General features: G+C 44.8%; 1 protein-coding gene across 4 annotated transcripts in view; it reads left to right on the forward strand.

Moving 5' to 3' along the window:
• The window catches only part of zzef1 (zinc finger, ZZ-type with EF hand domain 1), a 254,920-nt gene that overhangs the window by 73,083 nt on the left and 165,582 nt on the right, over nt 1-16,255 (forward strand). For all 4 annotated transcript variants that reach the window (XM_070857376.1, XM_070857378.1, XM_070857379.1 and 1 more), the window contains exons 14-17: nt 418-518; nt 4,429-4,610; nt 4,899-5,032; nt 5,144-5,214. In XM_070857376.1, coding sequence (XP_070713477.1) covers nt 418-518; nt 4,429-4,610; nt 4,899-5,032; nt 5,144-5,214 — 488 coding nt within the window. The remainder of the gene's footprint in view (nt 1-417; nt 519-4,428; nt 4,611-4,898; nt 5,033-5,143; nt 5,215-16,255) is intronic.

Raw genomic sequence — 16,255 nt, forward strand, 5'->3', positions numbered from 1 at the left:
CTTCTGATGGATAATGGCTGCAGTGATTCAGTCTTCCCACTCGATGTGGGAGATTGGGCTATATTTACTGCTCTCGTGCTTCCAGGTATTCATGATAATCTCTCTGCCAGTAATTTGTTGGCTATGTAATTTAGTCCATCTTTTTATTTTGAAGTGGTTGTAAACTGGGATAATGGTAGAATTACCTGGGTGAAAGGGTAATAAAGATTGCGACTGAGGACTTTAATTCAAGTGACTAGGACTGTGTAATTTTTTGTTCATCAGAATAATTATCTCCTAACAGCATCCCCAGCAAGGACCTATGTGAACCGTCTACATAATGGGGCATAATTGGCTCAGAATGATCTGTATTGTGGTTTTATAGGTTGTCTTGCCCGCTGGTTTGATGGTTAATCGATGCGCTTTCTTTACATGCAGGCAGAATTGAGAGAGCGGAGGTTAAAACAGAAACCTTATCTGGACTTTTCAGACCTTAACCTACAACTCTTCTGGAATTTCTACAAAAAATTCAGGCAAAAGTAAGCCCACATTTTTTTATTCTTCCCATTACTTCTCCTGGGGGCAGCAATTCATGTTGGCGTAGGTTCTTTAGATGATGGTGCTGGCACCTGCATCTTTATATAAATGACGTTTTTCACGTGTGATCATAGACAGGTGGAATGCTAATTGCTTGAAAGGAGGAGGGAGGTGGGACAAAGTCAGTGTCCCAACAGAAAGAGAGAGTGAAGACTTGCATGACCTCAAGACATCTCAAAGTGCTTTATAGCCAATGAAATACTTTGGAAGTATAGTCACTGTTATGTCAGAAACATGGCAGCCAATTTGTGCACAGCAAGGGTCCACAAACGGCAATGATAATGACCAGATAATCTGTTCTTGGTGATGTTGATTGAGGGATAAATATTGACCAGGAGAACTCCGCTGCTCTTCTTCAAAATAGTGCCATGGCATCTTTTACGTTTACCTGAAAGGGTAGAAGGGACCCCGGTATAACGTCTCATCTGAAGGACCAACACCTCCGACAGTGCAGCGCTCCTTCAATACTTCACTGAAGTGTCAGCCTAAGTTTTAGATTCTGGTGTGGGTCTTTAACCCACAACTTTCTGATTCAAATGCGAGTGCTACCACTGAGGCACGACTGCCACAGCAGAGCTTATCTCTGTGGGTGGGGTTTGGGGGGGCAGGACACTCCAGACTGGGGATTGAGCCCTGGGGCCTTCCTACATTTCATGGCTCAGTGCATCGCCGTGCGGTATGTTTTACTGTGAACCGTCAGGTGCATGATCGACGCACTCTCTTCCTTCACAAAGTCTGATCCAGCATGGTGTGAAAACCGGGCCAGTGGAATTAAAATCATTGGAAGCTCTTATGCCCACACATTTCCATTACTTTGAGGTGGGGCACTTTTTAATAAAGGGATTGGTTGTCTGTGCTTCTGATTACTTTATAAATATTTTCTTAATGGAAATGTGATAAACCAGCTTTTGTTAAACTACTTTGTAGGGGTTGCAAGTTGTTATTCAGGAGGGGTGAATTGATCAATTTAGCACAACCTGTATTGATATAGCATCTTTACCATAGTAAAATGCCCCAAGGCGCTTCACAGGAGTATTTTAAGACAAAACAAATAAATTTGACACCGAGCCACAGAAGAAATTACGGCAGATGACCCAAAAGCTTGGTCAAAGAGGTAGGTTTTAAGGAGCATCTTAAAGGAGGAAAGAGAGGTAGAGAGGTTTAGGGAGTTCCTGAGCTTGGGGGCCCAGGCAGCTGAAGGCACAGGTTGAGCAGTTATAATCAGGGATGCTCAAGAGGGCAGAATTTGAGGAGCGCAGACATCTCAGGTGGGGAGGTTTGAGGCTGAGAGGTTGAAGGAGATTACAGAGATAGGGAGGGGCGAAGCCATGGAGGGATTTGTTAACAAGGATGAGAATTTTGAAATCGAGGCGTTGCTTCACTGGGAGCTAATGTAGGTCGGCGAATACAGGTGATTGGTGAGTGGGACTTGGTGTGAGTTAGGACATGGCTGCCGCGTTTTGGATGACCTCAAGTTTACATTGGGTAGAATGTGGGAGGCCAGCCAGGAGTGTGGGAATTGTCAAGTCTAGAGGTAACAAAGGCATGGATGAGGGTTTTAGCAGCAGATGAGCTGAGGCAGGGGCGGAGATGGGCGATGTTACGGAGGTGGAAATAGGCGGTCTTAGTTATGCCGCGGATATGTGGCCGGAAGCTCATTTCGGGGTCAAATATGACACTTAGGTTGCGAACAGTCTGGTTCAGCCTCAGACAAATCCTAGGGAGAGGGAGTTGGTGGCAAGGGAACGCAGTTTGTGGCGGGGACCGAAGACACTGGCTTTGGTCTTCCCAATATTTAATTGGAGAAAATTTCTGCTCATCCAGTACTGGATGTCCGACAAGCAGTGTGACAATTTAGAGACAGTGGAGAGAAGTGGTGCTGAGGTAGAGCTGGGTGTCATCAGCGTACATGTGGAAACTGACGCCGTGTTTTCGGGTGATGTCGCCAAGGGGTAGCGTTTAGATGAGAAATAGGAGGGGGGCCAAGGATAGATCCTCTAATAATAGGAATATAGAAAAGATTGGAAACAAAACACAGAATATTAAGTCATAAAATTCACCGGATTCTTGTAAAAATGTTCACAGTAGCACAAGGAATTTGCAGGTTAGTGTTTAGTATACCTATATGTGAAATCCTTAAAGTTGTGAAATATTTTAAACAGTAGTATTGAGGATTTGCCATCAGTCTGCTTTCATCGGTTGCTATGCATTCAGAAGGTTTAACAGTCTAGAGATGGCAGGCAGCAGGGTGGCACAGCGCTGAGTATTTTGACATGGTGTGATACGGACTCCTGCTTGTGCACTCCCAATCTCGGGGCTCTGGTGGTAGTGGGGAAAGAGGAAGAAGCAGGTAAATTCCTCACAGGTAGGAAAATAAATTGATGGCTGAATTAGCCAGAATCCACTCCGATGCCTCCTTGAAGGTTATTTGGTCATGTTGAGATGTGTTGTGTGTAAGTTGAGATATGACCTATGGTAAGTGTAGCATGCTCGGAAGGGGCAGGTAACTTTGGACCTATGGTTCAGAAAGCTCTCCATCACTTGGGGTGGGAGGGGGGGGGGGTTTCTTGGCCTCATGTCTGTGTCTGATGTAAACCAATTGATAGAGATTGATTTCCATTATTAGTCAACAAATCCATTGTTGTGTTTTACAGTTAGAGATTAAAATTGACATAGTTAAGAAATCCATTTTACGTGAAAGAATCACTTGCAGTAACTTCCATTTTTACTCTAATTAAATCTTAGCTGCTTTTGCAGTCGTTAATTCTAACAGTACAATGCCTGTGCAAACGATAACTGCAGCCGCCTTCTGGGCCAGCTTGCATATGTTTATATTTAGATTGGAGACGCAGTTCTCTTCAGATCATCCTAAAGCAAGCAAGAATATTTAACAGGCCTAGGAATATCTTGATAGGGAATGTCTCCAAAAGTGGGTAAAGGGTCATGAAATGTAGATGTCTGTGGAGTAGTGCAGCTAGAATCAGCATAAATTGGGTAACATCATAGCCAGAGGTTGGGAGATGAAGAATAGAAAACATCTGGAGGCTTGAGCTCACCTGACTAATATACCTTCAGTGGCGAACCATCTTTTGTAGTCTTGTGAGCAACGTTCCCGCTAAGCTGCGTGGCCCTGCCGCGCTCTTCCGCCCTGCCGTCCCGCGCAGCCCAGGGACCGGCTTTTGCAAAGCTAAATTTTGCGCATTTGTGAAACTGAATGGGCCACGCAGCACCCCAATGAAAATTAGGGGAAGATTGGTTGTGATTATGTAACATTTAACCTTTAATAAATGACAAGTGGTTTATTCATGTTGAAGAATTCATCCTTGGTATATAGATGCAGGACTGCAGCCTTTGTCTATATTATTGCCAAAATAGACACTTCTAACAATTTGATACCAGGATGGTAGGAGGTGAACTAGTAATTCCTAGAGTGGTGACAACTCTTTCTCTTCCCCGTGCCCTCAGCAATGAAAAGAAAGAGGAATGGAAGAAAAAAGTGCTCAAGGAATGTAGTTGTTAACCTGAGGAATTCTCTACCGCAGAGAGTTGTTGATTCCAGTTCGTTAGATGTATTTAAGAGGGAGTTAGATGTGGCCCTTACGGCTAAAGGGATCAAGGGGTATGGAGAGAAATAGGAAAGGGGTACTGAGGTGAATGATCAGCCATGATCATATTGAATGGTGGTGCAGGCTTGAAGGGCCGAATGGCCTACTCCTGCACCTATTTTCTATGTTTCTATGTATGGCAAAACATTAGCTTTCTTGATGATGTGTGTAAGCTTTCAGGACAGCAATCTTTGCTGCGTGAAGGGTAATAATAGGAAATGTAACTTTAATTTTTTTCTCCCTGCAGTCGGGAATTAGAGTGCCTCCTGGCACAGACTATTTTGTTGCAACTGCTTCAGAATTGCTTGATGTTGCTGTCTGGATCTCATCAACCTGAAAAAGCACAGGGCACAGCACAGCCTAGCGCTGAGAGCAAGCAACCTATCGATACAAAATCTGCTCGGGATCTCTATGTGTATCTTTGTAAAGGTAATGAGTGGGGATGGTCTGGTGGCGTTGTTAGTTGTTTGAGTTTCGTGTACTTCATGGTCAGTGTAAAAGAAGTATTTTGCTAAGTGTCGGTGATGTATTCTCTGTGCACACCTATTGTGAATGTGAGAATGGAGGGCTTTCACTCGGTAGATGTGTATTTGTTCACGCAATAGTGTTCTGTGGTGTGCATGGTTGGGACATTAATGTCCCTGTATTCAGCACTGCTGGGGTTGTAGAGTTGCTGCTAATCAGTGCATCTTTTAATACTGCCTCTTTTCCAAGTAGTAGTGGATGATGCAGAATATGACACTGTTTCCGGGACGATGCTGAGGAAGGAAGCTATAAATACCATCCTTAGTGGAGCGGCCATCTTTTTTCCAGATGTACAGACTCGGCGCAATCAACTTTTTAAAATGATGGTAAGGTTCAGCATACCTGCCAGGCTTTGCTTTCTCCTCTTGGTCAAAGTGCAACTTATGCAGCCGATCGTACGCCCAGGTCTCCCAACTTGTGTTCTTCAACTTTTACAGGAAACAATCACTGAACCGTCTCAACCTCAGTCTGCTACAATTACATTCCAGTCCCTGTGTCATTACTTCAGGTGAGTCAGAGGTGAATGAGGCTTTAACAAATAAGTAGAAAGAAGAAAGGACGTGCATTTATACAGCTCCTTTCACGACTTCCGGATGTCCCAAAGCGCTTTACAGCCAATTAAGTACTTTTGAACTGTTGTAATGTAGAAACGGCAATTTGGGCACTGCAAACTCCCATAAACAGCAGTGAGATAGAATGACCAGATCATCTGTTTTTAGTGATGGTTAAATATTGGTCAGGACACCAGGAGAACTCCCCTGCTCTTCAAATAGTGCCGTAGGATCTTTTACGTCCATCTGGGAGAGCAGAACCGATGTCAGTCTCACCTGAAAGATGACACCCCCAACAGTGCAGCCCTCTCTCAGTACTACAGTGGAGTGTCAGCCTAGGTTATGTGCTTGCGTCTCAAGTGGGGCATGAACCCACGACCTCCAACTTAGAGGCATGAGTCCTACCACTAAGCCAAGGCTGTCTGTACAAATTGTATAGAGTACAAAGTGTAACCATTCTGTTTTATCTGTTAATTAAGGTATGTTGAAGGATCTACAGGTAAGTGAGAATAACACTTAATTATATTTTTGTAAAATTGTAGCACTGCATGAAATAGATGTCAGGCAACAAAATACGGGTTTACATCCACAGGTCGTAGACAGAGTTCCGCATTTGAGCTCTGTGAATGCAATTCATCTGTCTTGGATTGGCCTTGCCCCTCCGAAGATTACTTTTTCCTGTCGGCAGCTTATGTAAACCATAAAGGCCAGAACCCACAGTGAACTCAATGTGTGGAGGATTGTAATTGTGGGAGGCTGCAGCTAGGGAACTAAATTAGGCTGGTGGTGGGGTGGGTAGTTGGGAGAACATTCTATTTATGTGAAGGCTAAAATCTAGCTGTTACTTTCTGCAACTCAACATCATTGTACTTAAAAGTTTAATTTAAATATTTGGGAAATAATTTCAAAAGTATCCATTTATTAAGCATGGATTATGGGCAGCCTCTCCTTCATCTTACCAAAGCCTCCCTGCCATCTCTGCTGTTCATCACCAGCCCTGCTCAGTGGTGCCCTGTTCTAAAAGGACAAAGGGTGTTAAAAAAACAAGCCTGAAGGCTTTGTGTCTTAATGCAAGGAGTATCCGCAATAAGGGGGATGAATTAACTGTGCAAATAGATGTTAACAAATATGATGTGATTGGGATTACGGAGACGTGGCTCCAGGATGATCAGGGCTGGGAACTCAACATCCAGGGGTATTCAATATTCAGGAAAGATAGAATAAAAGGAAAAGGAGGTGAGGTAGCATTGCTGGTTAAGGAGGAAATTAAGGCAATAGTTCGGAAGGACATTAGCTTGGATGCTGTGGAATCTATATGGGTAGAGCTGCAGAATACGAAAGGGCAAAAATCGTTAGTGGGAGTTGTGTACAGACCTCCAAACAGTGGTAGTGATGTTGGGGAGGGCATCAAACATGAAATTAGGGATGCGTGCAATAAAGGTGCAGCAGTTATAATGGGTGACTTTAATATGCACATAGATTGGGTTAACCAAACTGGAAGCAATATGGTGGTGGAGGATTTCCTGGAGTGCATAAGGGATGGTTTTTTAGACCAATATGTCGAGGAACCAACTAGGGGGGAGGCCATCTTAGACTGGGTGTTGTGTAATGAGAGAGGATTAATTAGCAATCTCGTTGTGCGAGACCCCTTGGGGAAGAGTGACCATAATATGGTGGAATTCTGCATTAGGATGGAGAATGAAACAGTTAATTCAGAGACCATGGTCCAGAACTTAAAGAAGGGTAACTTTGAAGGTATGAGGCGTGAATTGGCTAGGATAGATTGGCGAATGATACTGAAGGGGTTAACTGTGGATGGGCAATGGCAGACATTTAGAGACCGCATGGATGAACTACAACAATTGTACATTCCTGTCTGGCGTAAAAATAAAAACGGGAAGGTGGCTCAACCGTGGCTATCTAGGGAAATCAGGGATAGTATTAAAGCCAAGGAAGTGGCATACAAATTGGCCAGAAATAGCAGCGAACCCGGGGACTGGGAGAAATTTAGAACTCAGCAGAGGAGGACAAAGGGTTTGATTAGGGCAGGGAAAATGGAGTACGAGAAGAAGCTTGCAGGGAACATTAAGACGGATTGCAAAAGTTTCTAAAGATATGTAAAGAGAAAAAGGTTAGTAAAGACAAACGTAGGTCCTCTGCAGTCAGAATCAGGGGAAGTCATAACGGGGAACAAAGAAATGGCGGACCAATTAAACAAGTACTTTGGTTCGGTATTCACTGAGGAGGACACAAACAACCTTCCGGATATAAAAGGGGTCGGAGGGTCTAGTAAGGAGGAGGAACTGAGGGAAATCCTTATTAGTCGGGAAATTGTGTTGGGGAAATTGATGGGATTGAAGGCCGATAAATCCCCAGGGCCTGATGGACTGCATCCCAGAGTACTTATGGAGGTGGCCTTGGAAATAGTGGATGCATTGACAGTCATTTTCCAACATTCCATTGACTCTGGATCAGTTCCTATGGAGTGGAGGGTAGCCAATGTAACCCCACTTTTTAAAAAAGGAGGGAGAGAGATAACAGGGACTTATAGACCGGTCAGCCTGACATCGGTAGTGGAATCAATTATTAAGGATGTCATAGCAGTGCATTTGGAAAGAGGTGATATGATAAGTCCAAATCAGCATGGACTTGTGAAAGGGAAATCATGCTTGACAAATCTTCTGGAATTTTTTGAGGATGTTTCCAGTAGAGTGGACAAGGGAGAACCAGTTGATGTGGTATATTTGGACTTTCAGAAGGCTTTCGACAAGGTCCCACACAAGAGATTAATGTGCAAAGTTAAAGCACATGGGATTGGGGGTAGTGTGCTGACATGGATTGAGAACTGGTTGTCAGACACGAAGCAAAGAGTAGGAGTAAATGGGGACTTTTCAGAATGGCAGGCAGTGACTAGTGGGGTACCGCAAGGTTCTGTGCTGGGGCCCCAGCTGTTTACACTGTATATTAATGATTTAGACGAGGGGATTAAATGTAGTATCTCCAAATTTGCGGATGACACTAAGTTGGGTGGCAGTGTGAGCTGCGAGGAGGATGCTATGAGGCTGCAGAGCGACTTGGATAGGTTAGGTGAGTGGGCAAATGCATGGCAGATGAAGTATAATGTGGATAAATGTGAGGTTATCCACTTTGGTGGTAAAAACAGAGAGACAGACTATTATCTGAATGGTGACAGATTAGGAAAAGGGGAGGTGCAACGAGACCTGGGTGTCATGGTACATCAGTCATTGAAGGTTGGCATGCAGGTACAGCAAGCGGTTAAGAAAGCAAATGGCATGTTGGCCTTCATAGCGAGGGGATTTGAGTACAGGGGCAGGGAGGTGTTGCTACAGTTGTACAGGGCCTTGGTGAGGCCACACCTGGAGTATTGTGTACAGTTTTGGTCTCCTAACCTGAGGAAGGACATTCTTGCTATTGAGGGAGTGCAGCGAAGGTTCACCAGACTGATTCCCGGGATGGCGGGATTGACCTATCAAGAAAGACTGGATCAACTGGGCTTGTATTCACTGGAGTTCAGAAGAATGAGAGAGGACCTCATAGAAACTTTTAAAATTCTGACGGGGTTAGACAGGTTAGATGCAGGAAGAATGTTCCCAATGTTGGGGAAGTCCAGAACCAGGGGACACAGTCTAAGGATAAGGGGGAAGCCATTTAGGACCGAGATGAGGAGGAATTTCTTCACCCAGAGAGTGGTGAACCTGTGGAATTCTCTACCACAGAAAGTTGTTGAGGCCAATTCACTAAATATATTCAAAATGGAGTTAGATGAAGTCCTTACTACTAGGGGAATCAATGGGTATGGTGAGAAAGCAGGAATGGGATACTGAAGTTGCATGTTCAGCCATGAACTCATTGAATGGCGGTGCAGGCTAGAAGGGCCGAATGGCCTACTCCTGCACCTATTTTCTATGTTTCTATGTTTCTATCTCCAAATCACACCATGGCCTCTCCCAAACTCTGCCAGCCTCATCTCCTCCTTCAAGCACCTCATCCTCTTCCATCCCTCATGTCCTTTATTTAAAATCCTTGCCTTTTATTTCCACACTTCCACTTCCTCCCCAAGATGTCCTACCTACTGCTGCACCAAGCAACTCCTCATCCTAAGTGATGTTACTCTTCACCTTAAATCCCCTTGCCCCCTCTCCTCTGAAATCGCCACCCTGCTGTCTATCTTCAATCTCCCCTTTCATGTAAACTCTTCTACCGTATTCTTGGCCACCCCCTGAACCTCGCCGTGTATCATGGCAACTCTGTACTCATGGTCTCATTCTCCAACAAGACTTTCTCTGACCACTTCCTCATCTTCCTTCACCATTCACCTCCCGCTACGCTCCTACACTATCTGACCGTCAACTAAAAATTCTTCTGACCCTCCTCTCGCTCTCAAATTTCCAAATCTCCCATATCTGGTCCCCACTCACCGCAACTTCTCAGTCACTGTCAATTTGATAAGCCAGACTCTTGACTCTATCTTTGCTCATTCCAAGTAAAATTATCACTGCTGTTCTCTGATGCAACCCAGCCATTTTTTGCTTCAGGTTTGAGGGGCTAACATTTCCACGTACTTGACGTATAACTGACCTAGCCATCCTATTTTACTCCGCTCTCCTCATTCAACCCCACACACTACTTCAGGGTCATCCTGGAGTAAGGTTCCTTTTTTCTATAATCAACTAGTTCCTTAAACCCCTCTTCTCCATTCCCTCCACCAGCACCTCAAGTACCGAGTGTGAGGAACCCAAGAAAGAGTCTGTCCGTGCAGCTGCCTTTGCTGTGTCTTACTTTCCCTCCCATCCCCTTTCCCTGGCGCGGCGCTCTCGCGCGCGCTCTCGCCATCAATACCCACCCCTCTGCAGTTGCTTCCTCATGCTCCCTTGCACCTATCCCAAGTCATCTCATCTGAGACTCAGCTGGTGCTCTTTCAATCCTGTACCTACTAAGATCCTGAACACTGAACTTCCCCTCCTGGCTCTAATGCTAGCACAGATTATCAGTGGCACTCTCCCTTTAAACACCATCCCTCTTTTCAAAACTGCTGATTTCATTCCATTTTCAACCCTTTCATCCTCAAAAATGACCAGCCCACCTTCCTTTCCTCTTTAAAACCCTTGAGTGTGTTATTGCCCCTCTGCTCCATGCCCACCTTCCTCAAAACGTCCCCCGCATCCCTGCAGACTGGCTTCCACCTCTTCTAGCCACTGAAATGGCAGCATCCTGTGGCTGTGATCATGGGGCCTCATCCTTCTCAGTCTCTACAGTGTTCACATTGGTTGACCATCCTCCTCCAATGCCTCAGAATGTAACCATCACATTCTTCTCTCCTCTCTACCTTTTGAAGTCTTCTAAGTAGCCACTCTTCCTCATCTACAGGCAATCCCTCGGTGACATCAGCCACTGACATGTGGTCACCTTCATTGTATGTCAGTGATATTGAGCTTTGTTTTCACCACCTCACTTGTTTCCACATCTATGCCTGTGCTGTCAGACTGTTGACCTATATCAGTTTTTGAATGAGTCACAGCTTCCACCAGCTCAGCACAGGGTAGACTAAAGCTATTGTCTTTGGCTCCCACCACAAACTCCAATTCCTTGCCATTAATTCCTTCCCCAATCCCAGCCAATGTCTTGGTCTCAAACTACTGTTCCAAATCTCGGCAACCTGTTCAACCTTGAATTTGAGTTCAGATTCCAGATCTTCTCCACTATAAAGAGAGTTTACTACCACTCCACTAAATTGCCCACCTCAGCCCGTTTACCACTGAAACCCTTGTACATGCTTTGTCACCTCCGGACTCTAGTCTAATGCTCTCCTTGGTAGCCCCCTTCCACCCTCCATAAACTCCCAAGTTGGGCAAATCACTGCCACGCGTACCCTGTGTTTCTTGCCCATCGTCCTGTACTCCATTTACAGTGTTATAACTGTGATGCTGAATGAATTAGAGTTGCTCTGTTGTTGATATGGGCTTGGATTTCTATTGCTTAACTGGGGCTCGAGCAAATTGGATAGATCTGGTGGGGTGATACCTTTAAAGTTTGAATGAGGATTTAAAATTCAATGCAATTGAAGTAATCCTTAAATCTCTTCATCTCCCCATCATGCTCTCCTCTTGTAAAACTCTTCTCAAAAACCATATCGATCCCTATTTATATAGTGCCTTTAACGTAGTTATACAGGGCCTTGGTCAGACCGCATCTGGAGTATTGTGTGCAGTTTTGGTCTCCTTACCTAAGAAAGGATATACTTGCCACAGAGGGAGTGCAGCAAAAGTTCACCAGACTGATTCTTGGGATGGCAGGACTGTCGTATGAGGAGAGATTGGGTCGACTAGGCCTGTATTCACTAGAGTTTAGAAGAATGAGAGGGGATCTAATTGAAACGTATAAAATTCTGACTGGGTTGGATAGACTGGATGCGGGGAGGATGTTTCCCCTGGCTGGGAAGTCTTAGAACAAGGGGTGACAGTCTCGGGATACAGGGTAGGAAATTTAGGACCAAGATGAGAAATTTTTTCACTCAGAGGGTGGTGAACCTGTGGAATTCTCTACCACAGAAGGCTGTGGAGGCTAAGTCACTGAATATATTTAAGAGGGAGATAGATACAGGAGTATTATGGGCTAACAAAAGGCATCAAGGGGTATGGGGATAAAGTGGGAATATGGTGTTGAGATGGAGGATCAGCCATGATCATATTGAATGGCGGTGCAGACTCGAAGGGTCGAATGGCCTACTACTGCTCCTATTTTCTGTTTCTATGTCCCAAGGCGCTTCACAGGAGTATTAGGGCTAAAAAATTGACACCGAGCCATATAAGTAGAAATTAGCGCAGGTGAGCGATATGTTTTAAGGGGCTTCTTGAAGGAGGAAAGAGAGGCGGAGAGGTTTAGGCAGGGAATTCCACAGCTTGGGGCCTAGGTAACAGAAGCACGGCCACCAATGGTTGAGTGATTACAATCAGGGATGCTCAAGAGGGCAGAATTAGAGGAGCGCAGACATCTTTGGTGGGTGGGGCTTTACGAGATTACAGAGATAGGGAGGGGCGAGGCCATGGAGGGATTTGAAAATAAGGATGAAAATTTTGAAATCGAGGCGTTGCTTAACTGGAAGCCAGTGTTGGTCAGCGAGCACAGGGGTGATGGGGTGAGCGGGACTCTCGCACTATATAAATGATACTATATAAATGGTGCTATCTTTGCACAAGTAGCTGATAATTCATTTCATATTCAAGAATGTTAGAAAGTGGTGCAGCAGGGAGGGATTCAAATTCCTGGGGCATTGGGACCGGTTCTGGGGGAGGTGGGACCAGTACAAACTGGACGGTCTGCACCTGGGCAGGACCGGAACCAATGTCCTAGGGGGAGTGTTTGCTAGTGCTGTTGGGGAGGATTTAAACTAATATGGCAGGGGGATGGGAACCAATGCAGGGAGACAGAGGGAAACAAAAAGGAGGCAAAAGCAAAAGACAGAAAGGAGATGAGGAAAAGTGGAGGGCGGAGAAACCCAAGGCAAAGAACAAAAAGGGCCACTGTACAGCAAAATTCTAAAAGGACAAAGGGTGTTAAAAAAACAAGCCTGAAGGCTTTGTGTCTTAATGCAAGGAGTATCCGCAATAAGGTGGATGAATTAATTGTGCAAATAGATGTTAATAAATATGATATGATTGGGATTACGGAGACGTGGCTCCAGGCTCCAGGGCTAGGAACTCAACATTCAGGGGTATTCAACATTCAGGAAGGATAGAATAAAAGGAAAAGGAGGTGGGGTAGCATTGTTGGTTAAAGAGGAGATTAATGCAATAGTTAGGAAAGACATTAAGCTTGGATGATGTGGAATCTATATGGGTAGAGCTGCAGAACACCAAAGGGCAAAAAACGTTAGTAGGAGTTGTGTACAGACCTCCAAACAGTAATAGGGATGTTGGGGAGGGCATCAAACAGGAAATTAGGGGTGCATGCAATAAAGGTGTAGCAGTTATAATGGGTGACTTTAATATGCACATAGATTGGGCTAGCCAAACTGGAAGCAATACGGTGGAGGAGGATTTCCTGGAGTGCATAAGGGATGGTTTTCTAGACCAATATGTTGAGGAACCAACTAGGGGGGAGGCCATCTTAGACTGGTGTTGTGTAATGAGAGGGGATTAATTAGAAATCTCATTGTGCGAGGCCCCTTGGGGAAGAGTGACCATAATATGGTGGAATTCTGCATTAGGATGGAGAATGAAACAGTTAATTCAGAGACCATGGTCCAGAACTTAAAGAAGGGTAACTTTGAAGGTATGAGGCGTGAATTGGCTAGGATAGATTGGCGAATGATACTTAGGGGGTTGACTGTGGATGGGCAATGGCAGACATTTAGAGACCGCATGGATGAATTACAACAATTGTACATTCCTGTCTGGCGTAAAAATAAAAAAGGGAAGGTGGCTCAACCGTGGCTATCTAGGGAAATCAGGGATAGTATTAAAGCCAAGGAAGTGGCATACAAATTGGCCAGAAATAGCAGCGAACCTGGGGACTGGGAGAAATTTAGAACTCAGCAGAGGAGGACAAAGGGTTTGATTAGGGCAGGGAAAATGGAGTACGAGAAGAAGCTTGCAGGGAACATTAAGGTGGATTGCAAAAGTTTCTATAGGTATGTAAAGAGAAAATGGTTAGTAAAGACAAACTTAGGTCCCCTGCAGTAAGAATCAGGGGAAGTCATAACGGGAAACAAAGAAATGGCAGACCAATTGAACAAGTACTTTGGTTCGGTATTCACTAAGGAGGATACAAACAACCTTCCGGATATAAAAGGGGTCAGAGGGTCTAGTAAGGAGGGGGAACTGAAGGAAATCTTTATTAGTCGGGAAATTGTGTTGGGGAAATTGATGGGATTGAAGGCCGATAAATCCCCAGGGCCTGATGGACTGCATCCCAGAGTACTTAAGGAGGTGGCCTTGGAAATAGCGGTTGCATTGACAGTCATTTTCCAACATTCCATTGACTCTGGATCAGTTCCTATCGAGTGGAGGGTAGCCAATGTAACCCCACTTTTTAAAAACGGAGGGAGAGAGAAAACAGGGAATTATAGACCGGTCAGCCTGACCTCAGTAGTGGGTAAAATGATGGAATCAATTATTAAGGATGTCATAGCAGTGCATCTGGTAAATGGTGACATGATAGGTCCAAGTCAGCATGGATTTGTGAAAGGGAAATCATGCTTGACAAATCTTCTGGAATTTTTTGAGGATGTTTCCAGTAAAGTGGACAAGGGAGAACCAGTTGATGTGGTATATTTGGACTTTCAGAAGGCTTTCGACAAGGTCCCACACAAGAGATTAATGTGCAAAGTTAAAGCACATGGGATTGGGGGTAGTGTGCTGATGTGGATTGAGAACTGGTTGTCAGACAGGAAGCAAAGAGTAGGAGTAAACGGGTACTTTTCAGAATGGCAGGCAGTGACTAGGGGGGTGCCGCAAGGTTCTGTGCTGGGGCCCCAGCTGTTTACATTGTACATTAATGATTTAGACGAGGGGATTAAATGCAGTATCTCCAAATTTGCTGATGACACTAAGTTGGGTGGCAGTGTGAGCTGCGAGGAGGATGCTATGAGGCTGCAGAGTGACTTGGATAGGTTAGGTGAGTGGGCAAATGCATGGCAGATGAAGTATAATGTGGATAAATGTGAGATTATCCACTTTGGTGGTAAAAACAGAGAGACAGACTATTATCTGAATGGTGACAGATTAGGAAAAGGGAAGTTGCAACGAGACCTGGGTGTCATGGTACATCAGTCATTGAAGGTTAGCATGCAGGTACAGCAGGCGGTTAAGAAAGCAAATGGCATGTTGGCCTTCATAGCGAGGGGATTTGAATACAGGGGCAGGGAGGTGTTGCTACAGTTGTACAGGGCCTTGGTGAGGCCACACCTGGAGTATTGTGTACAGTTTTGGTCTCCTAACTTGAGGAAGGACATTCTTGCTATTGAGGGAGTGCAGCGAAGATTCACCAGACTGATTCCCGGGATGGTGGGACTGACCTATCAAGAAAGACTGGATCAACTGGGCTTGTATTCACTGGAGTTCAGAAGAATGAGAGGGGACCTCATAGAAACTTTTAAAATTCTGACGGGTTTAGACAGGTTAGATGCAGGAAGAATGTTCCCAATGTTGGGGAAGTCCAGAACCAGGGGTCACAGTCTGAGGATAAGGGGTAAGCCATTTAGGACCGAGATGAGGAGAAACTTCTTCACCCAGAGAGTGGTGAACCTGTGGAATTCTCTACCACAGAAAGTAGTTGAGGCCAATTCACTAAATATATTCAAAAGGGAGTTAGATGAAGTCCTTACTACTCGGGGGATCAAGGGTTATGGCGAGAAAGCAGGAAGGGGGTACTGAGGTTTCATGTTCAGCCATGAACTCATTGAATGGCGGTGCAGGCTAGAAGGGCTGAATGGCCTGCTCCTGCACCTATTTTCTATGTTTCTATGTTTCTATTAGTTCTCTATCATACTGTAGTTTTGAGATGTGCCTGCTCAGGTATCAGTTTGTGTCACAAGCATATTTCTATGTAGCAAATTAGAAGAAAAAAAGCCAGCCAATTTTTGCTGGTTTTCCCTGACCTTTGAAATAAGCAGGGCATTTGCGATCACATTCCAAACTATTGAGAAACTTCCGCTGTAATTGAAAATAGGAAGTGCTTATTTGTACTAACAAAATGGTCGCATTGTCTCTGATTGGCTCTCCATTATCACATGACCTATTGCTGATTGGTCCCTTTGGAGGATAAGCCATACCCTGAGGTTTCTCTGGAATGTATAACTGGAAGTATCCAGCCCATGTTCTGACTGACTTTGCTAATTGTAATTCGATCCATTCTGACTTCAGAAGCCAGAGAGGACAGATCTTCAACAAAAGCCACCAAGTTCCAGACAAAGTCCCTTACCCCAGTGAAATTGCATCGCTCCCTTATCCGAGCGCAAGTGCATCCCGTTCCTGGCCG

The sequence above is a fragment of the Pristiophorus japonicus genome, chromosome 16, assembly GCF_044704955.1.
Source record: "Pristiophorus japonicus isolate sPriJap1 chromosome 16, sPriJap1.hap1, whole genome shotgun sequence".
Lineage (NCBI taxonomy): Eukaryota > Metazoa > Chordata > Chondrichthyes > Pristiophoridae > Pristiophorus > Pristiophorus japonicus.